Raw genomic sequence first — 18639 nt, 5'->3', positions numbered from 1 at the left:
AAACCTGTACAACTCTGGAAAAGGAGTGAACCCCCACTTGGCAATACTCTGCGCATATTATACATCACTGAGTAGGGAGCAACACGTTCCTGACTTTATGGGAAAGGACATCAGAAAAAGTACATTGGAAGATTTGTATCTGGGACTCTTCAGATCTTACCCTATGTGTCTCTTCTTTTAGCTGGTTCTGATTTGAATCACTTTTGCTGTAACAATATTGTAATCATAAGACTTTCCTGAGTTCTGTGATTCATTCTAGTGAATTATCTTATCTGAAGGGTAGTGCTGTTCTAACTATGGTGTCGAAAAAGACTCTTGAGAGTCCCTTGGACAGTAAGGAGACCCTAAAGGAAATCAACCCTGAATAGTCATTGGAAGGACTGATGCTAAAGCTGAAGCTCCAATACTTTGGCCATCAGATAAGAAGAGCCAACTCACCTGAAAAGACTCCGATGCTGGGAAAGATTGACGGCAGGAAAAGAGGGCGACAAGGATGAGATGGTTGGATGGCATCACCAACTTGATGGACATGAGTTTGAGCAAGCTCTGGGGGTTGGTGACGGACAGGGAAGCCTGGTGTGCTGCAGTCCATGGGGTCACAAAGAGTTAGACATGACTGAGGGACTGAATTGAAAGGGCAGTGGGAAGCCTTGACTTTATAGTCAGTTGGTCAGAAGTGAGGGTGGCCCTGGAAATCCTCCCAATAATGGCTGGTGTCTTTTTTTTTTTTAATTAATTTTTGGCCTCCCTGGGTCTTTGTTGCTATGAGTGAGCTTTCTCTAGTTGCAGAGAGCTGGGGCTACTTTCTTGCTGCAGTGCACAAGCTTCTCATTGCAGTGGCTTCTGTTTTGGAACATGGGCTCTAGGTGTGTGGGCTTCAGTAGTTGTAGCATACAGGCTCTAGAGGGTGGGCTCAGTATGTGTGGCATACGGACTTGGTTGCTCCACAGTATGTGGGATCTTCCTGGACCAGGGATCGAACCTGTGTCCCTTGTGTTGACAGGATAATTCTTAACTACTGGACCACCAGGGAAGCCCTGGTCAATGTCTTTTGAAGTGAAGCAGTGTTGTAGAAGACTATGCCCTTAACCTGTGATACCTAGCCTAGCTCCAGGGTTTGTATCATTAGTCACTGCACCTTTATTCAGGGAAATCTAATAAATCTCAGAAAGAATCAAAGTCTCTGGTACTTGAGCTATGACTCATTCCTTCCACCACCTGCAGCTACAAAGATGGGGATCTTTTTCTCCTCAACCACCTGTAAGTAATATGGTAATACAGTAATATTGTTACTAGAAGGGCAGGCCACCAGAACTTCTCATTTCCCCCAGCTCCGAGCTGCAGAAGTTAAATTTCTCATGTATATAGCCAAAAAAGTCAGGCAGTCCCTTTTTACACCAGCCACCACTCACACAGTGAAAGCTGAGAGCACCTGAAAACCAGCTGCTCTCTCCTCAGCTTGCTCATGGGATGGAAGTTCACGTCAGAAAAGGCAAACCAAGACTACCAGAGACTACCTCCCCTGACCAACACTCTGCTTAGAGAGCAGCAGTGTGAATCTCAAAGAAGTGGACCACTATCCCCTTTCCTACTCCAGAACAGTAGCTCAGAAATTCTGAGGTAGTCCATAAGAACAGTGTTCTGAAGTTTTCCCAAAGGAACTGACTTTATTTTAAATACAAGGTAGGAAAGTTCAAGCCTAGGGGCACTCAGTCATGCATAACTCTTTGCTGGCCCATGGACTGGAGCCCTCTAGGCTCCTCTGTTCTTGGGATTTGCCAGGCAAAGATACTGGAGTGGGTTGCCATTTCCTCTTCCAGGGGTTCTTCCTGTCCCAGGGATAGAACCCAGGTCTCACGTGTCCTGCATTGGCAGGAGGGTTCTTTACCACTAGCACCACCTAGGAAGCTCTACTGGAGGTTTTGGTAGTAAGCAATTCACAGCCAATGAGCTCTCACAGTGAGCTCCAACATAAACCAGCTAATTTCCCAGAAAGAACCAGGGAAAGAGCTAGGAAAAGTGCCTCTAGGAACTGAACAAATCTGAAATACTGGTCTCAAAAACTATCCTGAAAAGGGACTCAAACTTAATTGTATCCAAATGACAGAAATTATGGTTTTATGCCAACAACCAGCAGTACTTCCCAGGTGGCACCAGTGGTAAAGAACCTGCCTGCCAATGCGGGTTCCATGCCTAGGTAGGGAAGATGCCCTGGAGAAGGGCATGGCAACCTGCTACGTTATTCCTGCTGGAGAGTCTCATGGACAGAGGAGCCTGGTGGGCTATGGTCCATAGGCTCACACAGTCAGACATGACTGAAGTGACTTAGAATGCAGGCACGCAATAAGTGGAACCAAACAGCTGAGTATCGTGTCCCAAATCAGGCAAAAAGTTTATCACATTAGAGTGAGAAAGAGTAAAAGGGAGCCCCACTAAGTCTGTCATTCCATGTGACTTTGAGCATGCTGGAGATGCTCCCTCTGAGAGGTGACATCAGAGGCTTCATTCTGCAAGAGAAATAAACTTCATAAGAGTCCAGGTTTTCCTCTAAAATCAGAAACAAGGCAAGAATTCCCCATTTTTGACACTTCTATTCAACAGATACTGGAAGTGCTAATCAAAGCAGTTAGGCAAGAAAAAAAAAATTGGAAAAGAAGTAAAATTATCTCTATTTGCAGATTATATGATCTTATATGTAGAAAACATGAAAGATTCCACACACAAAAAACACCTGCTTAGAACTAATATATGAATTCCAGCAAAGTAGCAAAACATGAAATCTACAGACAAAAATCAGTTGTTTTTTCCATACACGAACGATAAACAATCTGAAAAGGAAATCATAGAAACAATTATATTTATAAAGGCATCAAAAAGAATAAAATTTTTAGGAATTCTCTTAACCAAGAAAGTAAAACTTTCATACTGAAAATTATAAAATACTGCTGAAAGAAATTAAAGAACACACAAATGAAAAGAGATCCTGTGTTCATGTATTGTGAAATATGTTAATAATACTATTAAAATGTTCATACTACCATAACAATCTCTAGATTCAATGCCATTCCTATCTAAATCATAGAGGCATTTTTTACAGAAAATTTTTTAAAAATCCTAAAATTCATACAGACTATACTATAAGAGACCTTGAATAGCCAAATCAATCTTGAGAAAGAAGAAAAAAGCTGGAAGCATCACACTTACTGATTTCAGAATATATCAGAAAGCTGTGGTAATCAAAACACAAGGATACAAGCATAAATAGTGACATACAGACCGACGGAACAGGTTAGAGAGCCTAGAAATGACAGGCTTTACAGTCAAGAGATCTTCAACAATGGTGCCAAGACTACACAATGAAGAAAGAACAGTTTTCTTTAACAAACGGGCAACAGGATATCCACATACCAATAAAGGGAACTGGATCCTCAATCTTACACCACACACAAAAATCACCTCAGAATGGGTTAAGGACTTCAGACTACAAACTGTAAAATTCCCAGAAGAAAACATGGGGCAAAAGTTTTACAACACTCATCTAGGCAATGATTTCTTAGATGTGATACCAAAAGCACAGGGCCCCCCCACACACACACACACAAAAGCAAAAATAGACCAGGTGGAACAATGGCAAACTAAAATGCTTCTACACAGAAAAGAAAACAGTGAACAGTGTGAAAAAGCTATTTATCGAATGACAGAAGATATCTGCAAACCATCTATTTTATAATCAGTTAATATCCAAGATACATAAGGAACTTCTATAATTTAACAGCAAGAAAACTAATCTGGTTGAAAATGTAGCAAGAAAGGACTTAAACAGACATTTCTTCAAAGATGACATATGAATGGTCAATAGATATGAAAAGATGCTCAACATCACTGATGGTCAGAGAAACAAATGCAAAAGCAAAAGTAGTATTGCTTCACACCTGGTAGGAAAGCCATTATTTTAACAAAAATGAAATAAGTGCTGACAAAGATGTGGAAGAGACTGGAGCCCTTGTGCACTGTTGGTGGGAATATAGAATGGTATAGCCACTATGGCTGGAGCTACCTCAAAGAGTTACAAAAAGAACCATCACATGAAATAGCAATCTCACTTCTGGGTATTTACCCAAAAGAACCTGGTAACAAGTTCTCAAAGAGATATCTGCACTCTGGTGTTCACCGCAGCACAATTCACAAAATTCAGGAAATAGAAACAATCTAAATGCCTATCAGTGGTTGAATGGATAAAGAAAGTGTGATTTATACACACCATGGAATATTATTTATTCATAAAAAGGAATGAAATCCTATCATATGCAACAACATGAATGAACCTTGAGGAGATGATGCTAAGTGATATAAGCCAGTCACAGAAGGACAAAACTACTTGATTTCACATAGAAGAGGTATATAAAGCAGTCAAACTCATAGAAACACGAAGCACAATGATAGAGGGGAAATGGGGGACTGCTGTTCATTGAGTACAGAGTTTCAGTCAGACAAGGTGAAAAAGTTCTAGGGATCTGCTGTACAACATCGTGCTTACAGTTTAACAATACTGTATTGCACACTTAAAATTATTAAGAGGAAAGATCTCATGTTATTTTTTATCACAATAAAAAAACAGTAAAATTTATGGTAAATATCCTACATTCCAACAATGAACAAGTATAAGTTGAAATTAAAAACACAATACCATTTATATTAGCACTGCCCCAAAATGAGATATGTAGGTATAAATTTAACAAAATATGTACAGATCTGTATGAAGAAAACTCTGATGAACAAAATCATGAAAAACTAAATAAATGAAGAGATATTCCATGTTCATGGATAAAAAGACTCAATATTGTCAAGATGTCAGTTCTTCCTAACTGAACCTATAGATTCAACATAATCGCAACCAAAATCCCAGCAAGTTGTTTTATGGATATCAATGAACTGGTTCCAAAGTTTATATGGAGAGGCAAAAAACCCTGTAAAAGGCAACACAATACTGAAAGTGAAGAATAAAGTTGGAGGATTGATGCTACCTGACTTCAACACTTACTACAAAGTAGTAATCAAGTAATCTTGATGGTAATCAAGATAATGTGGTATAGGTGAAAGAACAGATAAATACACAATGGAACAGAAGAGAGAGCCCAGAAATGGACCCCCATAAATGCAGCTGATTGATCTCTGATAACGGAACAAAGGTAATAACAATGGAACAAAGGTAGCCTCTTCAACAAATGATGCTGGGATAACTGGACATGCATATGTAAAAAAAAATTAATCTAGACACAGACCTTATATCCGTCACAAAACTCATAGTAATAAATGTAGAATTCAAACCTATGAAGCTCCTAAAAGATAACACAGGAGAATATCTAGATGACCTTGGGTATAGTGATGGCTTTTCACATATAACACCACAGATCCATGAAAAAAATAACCGATAAGCTGGACTTTGTTAAAATTAAAAATTTCTGCTCCACAAAGACATTACCAAGAGAATTAGAAGAGAAGTTACAGACTAGAAGAAAATACTTGCAAGAGATACATTTAATAAAGGTCTATTATCTAAAAATATTTTATGAAAGACTTAAAATTGTAAAATAAGATATCAATCCATTTTACAAATGAGCCAAAAACCTTAACAGACACCTCACCAAAGAAGATACAAAGATGGCAAATAACTACACAAAAAGATGTTTTACATCATATGTCATCAGGCAAATGCAAACAAAAACAAACAGGTATCACACACAACTATTTGCATGGCTAAAATCTGACATAACCACCAAGTGTTGATCAGAACAGGAGTTAAAGGACTCTAACTCATTGTTGACAGGAATGCAAAACAGCACAGCCACTCTGGAAATTCATTTGATGGTTGCTTACAAAACTAAACATACTCTTACTAGCATGTGTTTCCTGGTATTTAATCAAAAAAGTTAAAAACTTATGTCCACATAAAAATCTGCACACAGATGTTTATAACAGCTTTATTCATAATTGCCAAAACTTAGAAGCAACCAAGATGTCTCTCAGTAGGTGAATAAACTGTGATACACTTTTCAGAGCTAAAAAGAAATGCGTTATCAGTCGTGAAAAGACACTGAGGACCCCTAAATGCTTATAACTATGGGAAACAAGTCAATACAAAAAGATTACAGGTCTGTGATCCCAACTACATGATATTCTAGAAAAGACAAAACTACGGAGATAGAACAGTGGCTGCCAGGGGTGATGCGAGGTTAGGAGAAACACAAAGACAAAACATAGAAGATTTTGAGGACAGTGAAAATATTATGTATGATACTGTAATGACAGACATACATTATTACATATTTGCCTAGACCTATAAAATGTTTAGTACCAAGAGTGAACCCTAAGGCTCACCGTGAACTTTGAGTGACCATGATATGCCAATGCAGGTTCATCATTTGTTTTAAAAAAGGTACCATCTGTTGAGCTATGTTGTTAATGAGAAAATTTATGCATATATGATGATGGAAGATATATGAGACATCTCTATATCTCCTCAATTCTTCTGTAAATCTAAAACTGCTCTAAAAAAAACTAAAATGCTTTTTTTTAAGTAACAAACAAAATATTAGCACAGAATGTAACAAAGAAAAGATGATACAGTTCAGTGGTAAACATACTTGAATGAAGCCCAGCTATCAGAGGTCAGGTTACAGATTGCCTCTTTACCTTGTTTCCTTCATCTGTAAAATGAATTATACTAGGGGAACTTGAAAATCCCTTTCAGCTCTAAAAGTCTATGAATCATCTTAACACAAACCAGAAAGCTTGGAATAAAACAATATGCTTGAATAACATCACCCCAAAAGCCTGTTGAGTGTTTTTAAAAATGGACTATTACTAAAGTTTTTTAGGTCTTAAGAAAAGTCATATAATGCAGATGGTGGTTTCACTGGTAAAACAAACACTGCATGTGCTTTCTCAGCCGTTTAGTATTTTTACATGATCCACCCGAATATCAAACTGGTATCTGAAACAATAGTTTGGACATTTTCCACATTATGAAACATCCTATAAAACATCCTTTCAAGAAAATGCATATTTAATTTTAGTGGAATTTCTTTAAGAAAACATTATTCAATTTTCCCTTAATTACCAGCAAGTGATATATCTAAGAAATAAATACATTGTCAAGTGGCAAATGCCGATCTTAGAATCAGTAAGACACGAGTTCAAGTTTTCACTACCTCTAACTGACTAAGTATTCTTAGGCAAGTCATAAAATCACCTGCAACCTCAATTTAAGAGCTGGATGTTCTCTGATGTTTTCAGCCTTAGGACTTTTGTCGTCTTTTTGTTCTCTGAATATCACGATTCAAGGATCTGTCTTTCAGACAGACTGCATTTCTTTAGTAACAATAAATCATCTTTCTGTTTCTTCCACCAAAGACTGCCAATGTGAGATTCAGAACAGCTTGAGATATGAACATTGTTCTAACCCAAAGCAAAGCAATCTACTAAGAATGAATGCATTATTTCCATTAGGTTGTTGAAATACCAATAATGACACCTATTATATGAAGAGTCCAGCAACACCATGCTGAGAACTGTAAGTCTAGATGATATCTAAGACTATTAACACAGTGGGAAGAAAAGTGAAACGCTGCTTTTTTTTTCATTTATACAAATATTAAACACTGACAACGTCAGGTACTATGCTATATTATTTTATTTTAAAATAAAAAAAGCAATTGATTTTTTTTTTTCAAATTACACTTTCCACTTTTTAAGTTTTCTTTCCTTTTCTTATGGGCAGAAGAGGAATAGTTAACCCTGTTTATCTTACAGACTGACTAGGTTCTCAAAAAGCAGTTTCAACTTTTAGAAACTTCATTAAAACTTCATTAAAATCAGCAATAATACCAAAACCAGGACGTGCATCCGCTCAGTCACTTCAGTTGTGTTGAACTCTTTGCCACTCTATGGACTGTAGCCCGCCAGGCTCCTCTGTCCATGGGATTTTCCGGGCAAAAATACTGGAGTGGGTTGCCATTTCCTACCCAGGGGAACTTCCTGACCCAGGGACCAAACCCAAGTCTCCTGCATCTCCCTGCATTGCAGGCAGATTCTTTACCACTGAGCCACTGGAGAAGCCCCAGAATAGTACAACGTAGTCTACAAATGCCTTCTGAATGAATGAATGAATCCTACACCCATTACACACAGAGGTTTTAGGGAGATCATCACCGTTGCCTTTCTGGACCCAAACTGCCTTCAACCGTACAGTCCCCTGCTGCCTCTTTTAGTGCTTTTAATTGATAATGTGACTTCCCACACTCCTCTCATTCCTCATATCAAGGGGATTTTTAATTTTCAATTATTTATGCTCCATGTAGTATGTGCAGAAAAGAACATAGACCAAACATACCTTCATTCACATTTGTTTTAAACAAAGTTTAAGTTTACTCATATTAAAACAAAATAATGATTAAAACTGGTGCATAGTTAAATGAGGGCTTTCCAGGAGGCTCAGTGGTAAAGAATCCGCCTGCCAACGCAGGAGATGTGGGTCTGATCCCTGGGTTGGGAAGACCCTCTGGAGAAAGAAATGGCAACCCACTCCAGTATTCTTGCCTGGACTATCCCACAGGCAGGGGAGCCTGGCTGACTGTATAGTTAATGGGGTCCCAAAGAGTCAGCCATGACTGAGAACATGCACATACAGCATGGTCAAATGAACAGAAGACAACAGAAAGTGCAGAATAAAGCCACACACATACAAGAGTCTTAGTATACAACAGTCAAGTCAATGCAATGGGATGAAAGCTGAATCCATACTTTTAGCATAAATCCCAGAGGTATCAAAGACTTAAGGACAAAAAAAAGAAAAAAAAAAAACTACAGAATTTCCAGAGGGTAATTAATGAATTCTTTATAATCTCAGAATGGAGCAGGCATTATTAACTATGCTAAGATTACAAATGCTATAAAAGATTATATAAAATAAAGGCCACTCAAATACATTAAAAAGAAAACCAAAATTTAAAACATAATTCCACCATAAATAAAGAGACCAAGAAAAATACTGGCCAGTCATATCATAAAGGCACACACACATGCTCTTTTCAAGTACGGGGAAAAAAAAGACCAACAAACTAATTTTAAAATGAGCAACAGATATAACGATATCACTGACATAAACTAGTTTAGAAACAAAAAAAAGTGTAGAAATGGCTCATAAATGTACAAAAGATACACTCAACCCTACTCTCAATGGGAGAAATGCAAAATAAAACTACACTGAATAACATAGTTCAGCTATCAGATTGGCAAGTATCCAGAAGTTTGAGAACACGCGTTTACTGAAGCTGTGGGGAAACAGGAAATCCCATACACTGCCGGTAGGAATGTAAACAGGGAAATCTCTATTGAGCATAATCTGGTGACGTTTATCAAAATTATAAGTGCACGTATTCTTTGACTTACTATTTCCACTTGTGAGAATTTATTCAAAACACTAGCAAACACGTAAATGGATGTGGGTATGAGGTTTTATGCAACAGGATTATTTATAATATAAAAATACAGTGACGTGAAAGCTGCTCAGTCATGTCCAACTCTTTGCAACCCAGTGGGCTTCCCTGGTAGCTCAGATGGTAAATCACTGCAGATGGTGACTGCGCCCATGAAATTAAAAGACACTTACTCCTTGGAAGGAAAGTTATGACCAACCTAGATAGCATATTAAAAAGCAGAGACATTACTTTGTCAATAAAGGTCCTTCTAGCTAAGGCTATGGTTTTTCCAGTGGTCATGTATGGATGTGAGAGTTGGACTGTGAAGAAAGCTGAGTGCCGAAGATTTGATGCTTTTGAACTATGGTGTTGGAGAAGACTCTTGAGAGTCCCTTGGGCTGCAAGGAGATCCAACCAGTCCATCCTAAAGGAAATCAGTCCTGGGTGTTCATTGGAAGGACTGATGTTGAAGCTGAAACTCCAATACTTTGGCCACCTGATGTGAAGAGCTGAATCATTTGAAAAGACCCTGATGCTGGGAAAGATTGAGGGCAGGAGGAGAAGGGGATGACAGAAGATGAGGTAGTTGGATGGCATGACCGACTCAATGGACATGGGTTTGGGTGGACTCTGGGAGTTGGTGATGGACAGGGAAGCCTGGCATGCTGTGGTTCATGGGGTCACAGAGTCGGACACAACTGAGCGACTGAATTAAACTGAAAGCACCTGCCTGCAATGTGGCAGACTTGGGTTCGATCCCTGGGTTGGGAAGATCCCCTGGAGAAGGAAATGACAACCTACTCCAGTACTCTTGCCTGGAAAATTCCATGAATGGAGGAGCCTAGTAGGCTACAGTCCATGGGATCGCAAAGAGTCAGACACAACTGAGCAATTTCACTGGTCACTGGACTATACAGTCCATGGAATTCTCCAGGCCAGAATACTCGAGTGGGTAACTGGTCCCTTCTCCAGGTGATCTTCCCAACCCAGGGATCGAATCTAAGTCACCTGCTTGGCAGGCAGATTCTTTACCACTGAGATGCCTTAGAAGTAAACAATCCCAATGCCGTCAGTTCAAAACTAGTTCAATAATAATAAGACTAAAGTCCTACACATAATCAACTTGGAAGGATCTCTGGGACATACTGTTGAATAAAAAGAAAATTGTAGAAGAGTATGTCTAGAAAACATATTAAATAAAGGTATATATTATTTTATCCACATTTGAATTTGCTTCTATATGTAAAAAAAGATTCTGGAGTAATATATAAGAAACTAATCAGAAGTTACTTGTTTGAGAGACAGGGTGGAAACTGCGCCAAAGAGGACAAAAGGGAGATTTCTCATCTTTTTTGAACTTAAAATTTTTACCCATTCAAAAGACTAAGTAACAATATAAGAGCAAAATAAATAAGATTAATGATATAGTCTTATTTATTTTACTCTTATATAGTACAGCTTCCCTGGTGGCTCAGATGGTAAAGAATCCACCTGCAATGCAGGAGACCCAGGTTCGATCCCTGGGTCGGGAAGATCCCCTGGAGAAGGGAATGGCTACCCACTCTAGTATTCTTGCCTGGAGAATTCCATGGAGAGAGGAGTCTGGCAGGCTACAGTCCATGGGGTCACAAAGAGTTGCACCCAACTGAGAGATTAACAATGATAGAATAGAATTTGAACTAAATTTGAACTAATCCAACTAAAACATCATCAAAATGAAATCAAAGGTATAAAAGTGACTTTAAAATGTTTCTATTTCTACTAGATATTTTGAAGGGCACTCCAGTTCTTCTACTACAAAACAACCAGTATTTCCTGTAAATCTGAATTTACACACACCCAGTTATACACAGATTCCACTCCAAGGTGTGTTCCCAGAAACTCTTACACATGTGTACCAGGAGACATGGTCAAAAATGTTTAGAGTGATGCTGTTTATAATAACAGAATCTTGCAAATAACCTCAGTGGCTTAATAGGAGAATAAATTAATTACAGAATATGCACACAGTGGCACCGTGGATGAAATAACTATATGTTAACAAAAGTCTTAAATTACAATTTGAAGTGGGAACACAAAGTTCCAGAAAGTATACAGCATAATGTCATTTTTTCCCTAAAGTTTAAAAAAGCAAAACTAAACAAATACTGTTAAAGAGACATACTTAACAAGTTGGGAGGACTATATGTAAAATCCAGAGCAAGCAGTGACCTCAGGTGGGAAAAGGCAAGCCAGCCAAGAGACGTGAAAGAGGGTAACAACACTGGTAACACTGTGGGTCTCAAATGGAGTGGTAGGAATCTTAAGTGTTTATTATCATGCGTCATAACTTATATATGTTAAATTTACTATATATCAAGTATTACCTATATTTTTTCTTTAAAAATAACACATAGTTTAACATCTCTTGGAAAATTATAATATATTATCTGGGAGTTTATAAACCTCCATCTTTCTAGACAAGCTGATGAATGAGTACTTACTACTCTTATTTTCTCCTGTGTTTATTGTAGAGTTTCTTTGATAACAGAGAAAATCAACACTGTAGTTCTTAATACCTCAACTTTGAGTCTGGGAGACTTTCATCTGTGTGTCACTGCTCTGCTTTTTTCAGTTGTAAAAATCCTAGTTCCAAACACCTTTGATCCCCATAGGGCTCTGACAGTTATAGAGCACATATTTCACATTTCTAAAACACATTTCAGAAACTGAAACTGCATTCAAACTTTAGAAAACTACTCATTTTCTCTTCTTAAAAAAAAGTCATAAAAGGCTCAAGTGGAGAGCCTTAGGTGTTCAGATAACTACCTCCCTAGCTATTTAATATACATATCATTTGTTTAAATTCAAACAGATTGTGCAATTCAGGCCAAAGTTTATACATCTGTGAGTGTTATAAATATACTTCAATTTTTTTTTCTGATTATAAACCAGGGTATGTTTATTACAGAAAAAAATTCTCTTATATTTTCCCATATCTTTTAGTTAAGTTATAAGAAAAAGTGGTCCTAAACTTTGTATTCTTACTTCTTCAGAAAGGCACTGCTATTTCCCGATCCTGTAACAGCTGGTGAGTGCTTGTTGCTTCAATGGTTGGAATAATCATTTTTTAATTCTTGTCAATTATATGGATCAGAAATTATGTAACATTTATTTTTAATCTGGACTTTCCTGATTGCTGAACAGTTTCACTATTTAATTTCTGTTCTTTGTAAATGACTCCCTAAGTCCTTTGGGTATTTTTCTATTGCTGTTCAGTAGCTAGGTGTGTCCAACTCTTTTGGGACTCTGTGGACTGTAGCCTGCCAGGTTCCTCTGTCCATGGGCTTCCCAGGCAAGAATACTGGAGTAGGTTGCCACTTTTCTCCTCCAGAGGATCTTCCTGACCCAGGGACTGAACCAGTGTCCCTTGCATTGAAGGCAGATTCTTTACTACTGAGCCACCAGTTTATTAATCTGTAAATGTCCTTTGTGTATTTTTAACCTGTGGCTACACAGGCTGCAAGTTATGCCTTCTATCATTTGACTTTTTATTTTCTTATGCTGTTCCTTGAATTCATTTTTGGTTTTCATATATCTAAATCCTATCTTTCTTATGATTTCATTCTCTGCTCTTATGCTTAAGAACACTGTCATCCCGCAATCAATGGATGCAGCCTTAAATTGTGCATATGGTTTCCTTTTTTCAAAAAACATGTATCTGAAATCGTTTTGCATGTAAAAATGTAAGTCAAGCAAGTTTTTTAAACCACGAAAATTTAAATTCATTCAATCTTTCTCGAGAATATTTCAGAAAAATACACTGTGTTAATCTGATTAAAGACTTTCCTTCTAGTTTCAGGTTATTTTTCCTTAAATAAATGGGCATTTGATTATTAACTCAACTGGTATGCCTAGAACAGATAGTTTAACACTCTCTCATACCCTTAATTGAAATACCAATGAATTGAGACTTCCTTGGTGGTTAAGAATCTGCCTGCAAATACAGAAGACACGGGTTCTATTTCTGGTCCAGGAAGATCCCACGTGCCATGGGGCAACAAAGCCCGTGTGCCACAACTACTGAGCCTGTGCTCGAGAGCCCATGCTCCACAAACAAGAGAAGCCACCACAATGAGAAGCCTGCACACCACGACTAGAAAGTAGTCACCAACATTACTTATTGTGATAATCATTTCATGAGGCAAGTCAAATCATTATGCTGTACACCTTAAAGTTATACAGTGTTACACGTCAATTATAACAATAAAACTGGAAGAAGAAAAAGAAAGATTGCCACAAGTCAGCTGCACTCTTAGACTTCCAACAGAGTATTTATGTTCAAATAAATAATTAAGTTGAATCACCTGGCTTTATATTTAAATAGTACTGGCTCCAAGTAATTTATCAGTCTCATTACAAAGAAGCTTCTATTATGGAAGGCCCCAAAGGGAAAGTATATTCTTGCCTGGAGAATTCCATGGACAGAGGAGCCTGGCAGGCACAGAAATGGACACGACTGAAGTATCTTAAGCGTAACACAAAAGTGACAAAATTTTTGATAAGTCAACTTCAATACTGCAAAGGTTAATAAGAATTCTTTCCCATCCCAAAAGTATTTGTCTTGGGTCATCTCTAATGAACCTAGAAGAGTCAGCATATTTCACAGGGGCTAAATAAAACTTTTTAAAAGGTTAACGGAAAAATATTTATGTGAAAAATGCCTCCAAATAATGTTTTAGTGGGTGGATTCGGCACATACCAGTGAATACCTTTGAGCTGAATCCAATTCTGAATTAAGCTGGAGTTTACCTTTAAGAAACAATGAACCTGCTTTTAAGTAAAATCCTGTATTAATAAGAAACATGGAATGTGAATTAAAAAAAGATTTTATCAACTGAACTGTATCTAAGTATTTTACAAAATTTTCCATGAGCCATCAGTAAGTCTTTAAAATGCATGATATTTTAAAAAACTTGCTAGTCATTCATCTGTAAAAATCTAGCTTTTTATGTGCATGCCAAGCATAAGATTGCCCCCATGCTAAATTTAACACAAACCTCACATTACAGAGTTATGTGTTCTCACACTTTGACATGACTATGACAGTGATTCACAAGGTGAAAATACACTTAGAATGCTCTATGTTCTGCAACTCAGGACAATGAAGAAAGCCTGGGAAGGATGTAAAAATTAGGTCCATATTTTAAATCTGCAGCCAATCAAGCCAGGAACCCGGCTATGCAATCACAATCACTTGCAAAGCCATTTAAACTATTTCTTAGCTGTACCTGTTAGCAGTTTCTTATGACTGTAATCTTTAAAAAAAATATCTCCCACTTCAAATATTAAATGCACATGTACATTAAGTTTTTTTGGTCTACCTACAGTTAGATGCCGGAGAAGGCAATGGCACCCCACTCCAGTACTCTTGCCTGGAAAATCCCATGAACGGAGGAGCCTGGTGGGCTGCAGTCCATGGGGTCGCTAAGAGTCGGACATGACTAAGCGACTTCACTTTCACTTTTCAGTTTCATGTATTGGAGAAGGAAATGGCAGCCCACTCCAGTGTTCTTGCCAGTGTTCTTGCCATCTATGGGGTCGCAGAGTCAGACACGACTGAAGCGACTTAGCAGCAGCAGCAGACAGTTAGTTGCTAACTGCATCAGGCTAAAATTGTCTTCTTTCCCCTTTACAATTCTGCATTCTCTTAATTTTTGTATACTATAGCTCCAAGTTAATTTCATAGTATCTATCCAAATAATGAGTGGTTAAAATTTTGTTCTTTTCAACTACAATTTGTGAAGTAAAGTTTAGCCAAGAAAACAATGAAGAGAGTCACTTTATGACATTTTGTTGTTTACAAAGTAATGTTACCTTTTTAGATGTTACTCCAGGGTGATCAATCAAGTTTAGAAAATTAAAGCCACTTAACATTATAAACTGGTATGTGTAACTCATAACAGAGCACACTGAACAAGAAGGTGTAAACTGAGCTGCTCAAGGTCATACAATACGGCAGCGAGGCAGGCAGCTCAGGCAGTCTCAAACTCCTGTCTTCCCCTCACGGGCCACCCTGAGCAACCCCTGCTCTAACTTCTGCCTGAAAAACACTGAGACACATATTGTCCACAGGACAGGAAACACCTAGGGCAGAATTTCAAACTTAAGGAATTGATTAAGTAGAAGAGACTTTAACCTAAAAGCTATCATACTATGTGAATTTAAATTATTTTTTAGGTAATGGAGTCATCACAGTGATCTACTTTTTCTTGTATTTAAAGTAGCTAGGAGCTGGCTCCAGAGGACTCAGGGGTTGTACTACACAGAACCCAGGGGTTCCACTACACAGAACCACACTCTCTTCTCAGGAGAAGAGCAACAGTTAACTGTCAGAGCTGGACCGCCCTCGCTGTCCACGGTAACCTGGGCAGGGCCCACTCAGAGAACCTCTGTATCAGCTTTCTCACCTCTACAATACTGGGAAGGGGCCAGGGAGCATTCTTCTTTCAGATTTTGAACCACTGGAGACCAGAGCAAGTCCTAAAGTGCTAACATTTGGTTAAATTTTAAGGATGCTTCAAACAGCTTATCATTTCCAACATTATGTTTAAAGCAAATCTTTAAGACATTCTTACACATTCTTTCTCATCAGTGAAAAGATGAGGGTCAAAATAACACTGTTTAGTGATGGAGGCTTCAGGTCATCTACAATGTGCTTTCATGTTAAAACTACCAAATTAACAACTACCTGACTTCTATATTTAAATATGTAATGTTTATGTTCTCTGAAAAAAATCTAATGTCAAAAGTAATCATTCAAATACAAACCATACATATTCTTTGGTCACGTGTACATACAGAAAAATCTGAGAGATAAGAAGTTTAAGAAAGCCATTTTTGGCAAGCCTACACAAAATTATAGAATTTTTATTATAAAAATGGGGTGGGGGAAAGAAGGCATGGAAGAAAACTAACATTCATTATGTGCTTACAAAGAAAGAGCTCCTGTTCTAAGTACTTTACATAAAACTGAAATCAACTGAATGTTTCTCACATTCCTTGACCAAATAACTATGTGCTGTGCTTAGTCACTCAGTCATGTCCAAGTCTTTGCAACCCCATGGACTGTAGCCCGCCAGGCTCCTCTGTCCATGAGATTCTCCAGGCAAGAATACTAGAGTGGGTTGCCAAGCCTTCCTCCAGGGGATCTTCCCAATCCAGGGATTGAACCCAGGTCTCCCAAACTGCAGGCAGATTCTTTACTGTCTAAGCCACCAGGGAAGCCCAAGTAAATACAATCCTCTATATTCGAACAACAAAGGAATTAAAACTCTCTGAGAATCCTGAACTGATTCCATTTTTCCTTTGGGCAATGTGCTGAGCCTATCACATTCATCATCCTTACATACATAGACAAAAGGCCCAGAGTCATACTGAATTATTTATATTATTCCCAGAAAATAATTCATGAATACCACTGCCTCACTGAAATAGTTTTTTCAAGAGGCTAGTTTTGATAATCCAAGAATTCAATTCTCATAAGCAGGCTCTGATAAGAATTGTCACAAATTTCATTATACATCGAAAGATGAGCTACTAATATGAAAGAATACTCTTCATGACAACAATTTACGTATTTAAGCTAATTTAGCTTCTGAAGGTTATCAGGAAGAGAACTGGGGTTAGAAATGAGAGAGATCCAACTTTACTGAGGACTTCACTTTGCCAGGGTCTTCACTGGCTGGCTGTTTCCTTTTACTGATTTACATTAAAATGGTCACTTCAGTGAAAACAGATGCTTTTGGGGAGAGGCAGGGTGGAAGTTAAAAATGTCTACACTTTCAATGTATAACAGCTTGATCATGTACCTTTGAAAACAGAAATACCTGATGGATTTTTATTTTTATTCTTTTTAAAATTTTTTGAAGAGCTAATTGGCTTTATTCGATGATTCATGAATCAGGCAGCATGCTATCTAGCAACTAGAAGGATTCTCCAAACACTGGGAATTATCTTAGGTGAGCAAAATTTGCCTGCCATCCTAAAATGTTTCTCTGTGACATGTAGATTATTTTGAGCTGAAAACAATCAAGGTCCCAAGACTCAAGAAGACCCTTTCATTTTCCCATTAACGACTAAGAAGTATTTAGTTAGAGGATTCAGTAGAACTGAAGTGGATTTTTAAATGATGATATACTATTATTTGGAATAAAATTGTGAGCAATTTTATCCTTACATTTCTGATATTTCAATTAGTAATTTTAATAAAATATCAAAAATTCTAATGACTCAGCACAACCTAAAAAATGTGTACTACAGTGTTAAATGAAAACACACTACAAATTTTTGTCTATATGTTAATTATGTAAAAGTGTCTGTGTGTGTACCTAAAAAAGTAGAACTGTGAATACAGTTAATGCTGGGTTATATTGGACTGGTAGATAACTGTTTCTCTTTTTTGATTCTTTTCTACTGTGATAATGTCACAATAACAACAACTTTAAAAAAAACAACATCATCACTCTATGGATAAAATGGTTTTCTGTCTGCAATGACTTAACCATGTTAAAGATATGAGTCTCTCTGTCTTCTCTCAGTTGCAGGAAAGCAAACACCATAACTTCCTGAAGCCTTCAAAACACTGAGCATAGCATCTCAGGCCCAAAAAGACCCAGTAAATTCCCAGTGAGGGACATGTCATGGAACCACCGATGAACACCAAGTGTAGCTAATATAAAGGTAGAAACTTACTGTTATTTGTTGGTTCAGGAAACCCAGCCTTTGGACCACTCCATCCTTTGTTTTCCCCTGTCTGAAAAATTAAACCAATTGTTTAAATTCAGGAAAGAAACTTAAATTAAAAAAAAAAGTTAATCCTAATTAATAAAAATAGGGTACAGGTTATTCTGTTCATCCTCTCCACTGCTGACCCCAGGACCATGAACACAAGAATCACTAATAAGAACTATAACATCTATCCCTTTTCTACATTCATGTCTGTTTCTTATGCCCCCTGATTTTATCTATTTAAATTTACAATTTACATCAAGAAAGCCTCATATTTAGCATAATATTTAGTATATATATTATGTATAACATGGGCTCTATCAAATTGTTGAAGAAGTAAGTAATTTGTTTCCAAACAGTAAACAATAATCATCGCAAGCGCTAAAGTAAC

The 18639-nt window shown here is 37.6% G+C and overlaps 1 protein-coding gene across 15 annotated transcripts in view; it reads right to left on the bottom strand.

Moving 5' to 3' along the window:
- Nucleotides 1-18639, bottom strand: part of STAU2 (staufen double-stranded RNA binding protein 2) — a 313509-nt gene that overhangs the window by 155698 nt on the left and 139172 nt on the right. For all 15 annotated transcript variants that reach the window (XM_018058416.1, XM_018058411.1, XM_018058409.1 and 12 more), the window contains one exon: nucleotides 18213-18273. In XM_018058416.1, coding sequence (XP_017913905.1) covers nucleotides 18213-18273 — 61 coding nt within the window. The remainder of the gene's footprint in view (nucleotides 1-18212; nucleotides 18274-18639) is intronic.

The sequence above is a fragment of the Capra hircus genome, chromosome 14 (genome assembly GCF_001704415.2).
Source record: "Capra hircus breed San Clemente chromosome 14, ASM170441v1, whole genome shotgun sequence".
Classification (NCBI taxonomy): Eukaryota; Metazoa; Chordata; class Mammalia; order Artiodactyla; family Bovidae; genus Capra; species Capra hircus.
The sequence above is the reverse complement of the archived record's forward strand: the minus strand, read 5'-3'. Positions and strand labels throughout refer to the sequence as shown.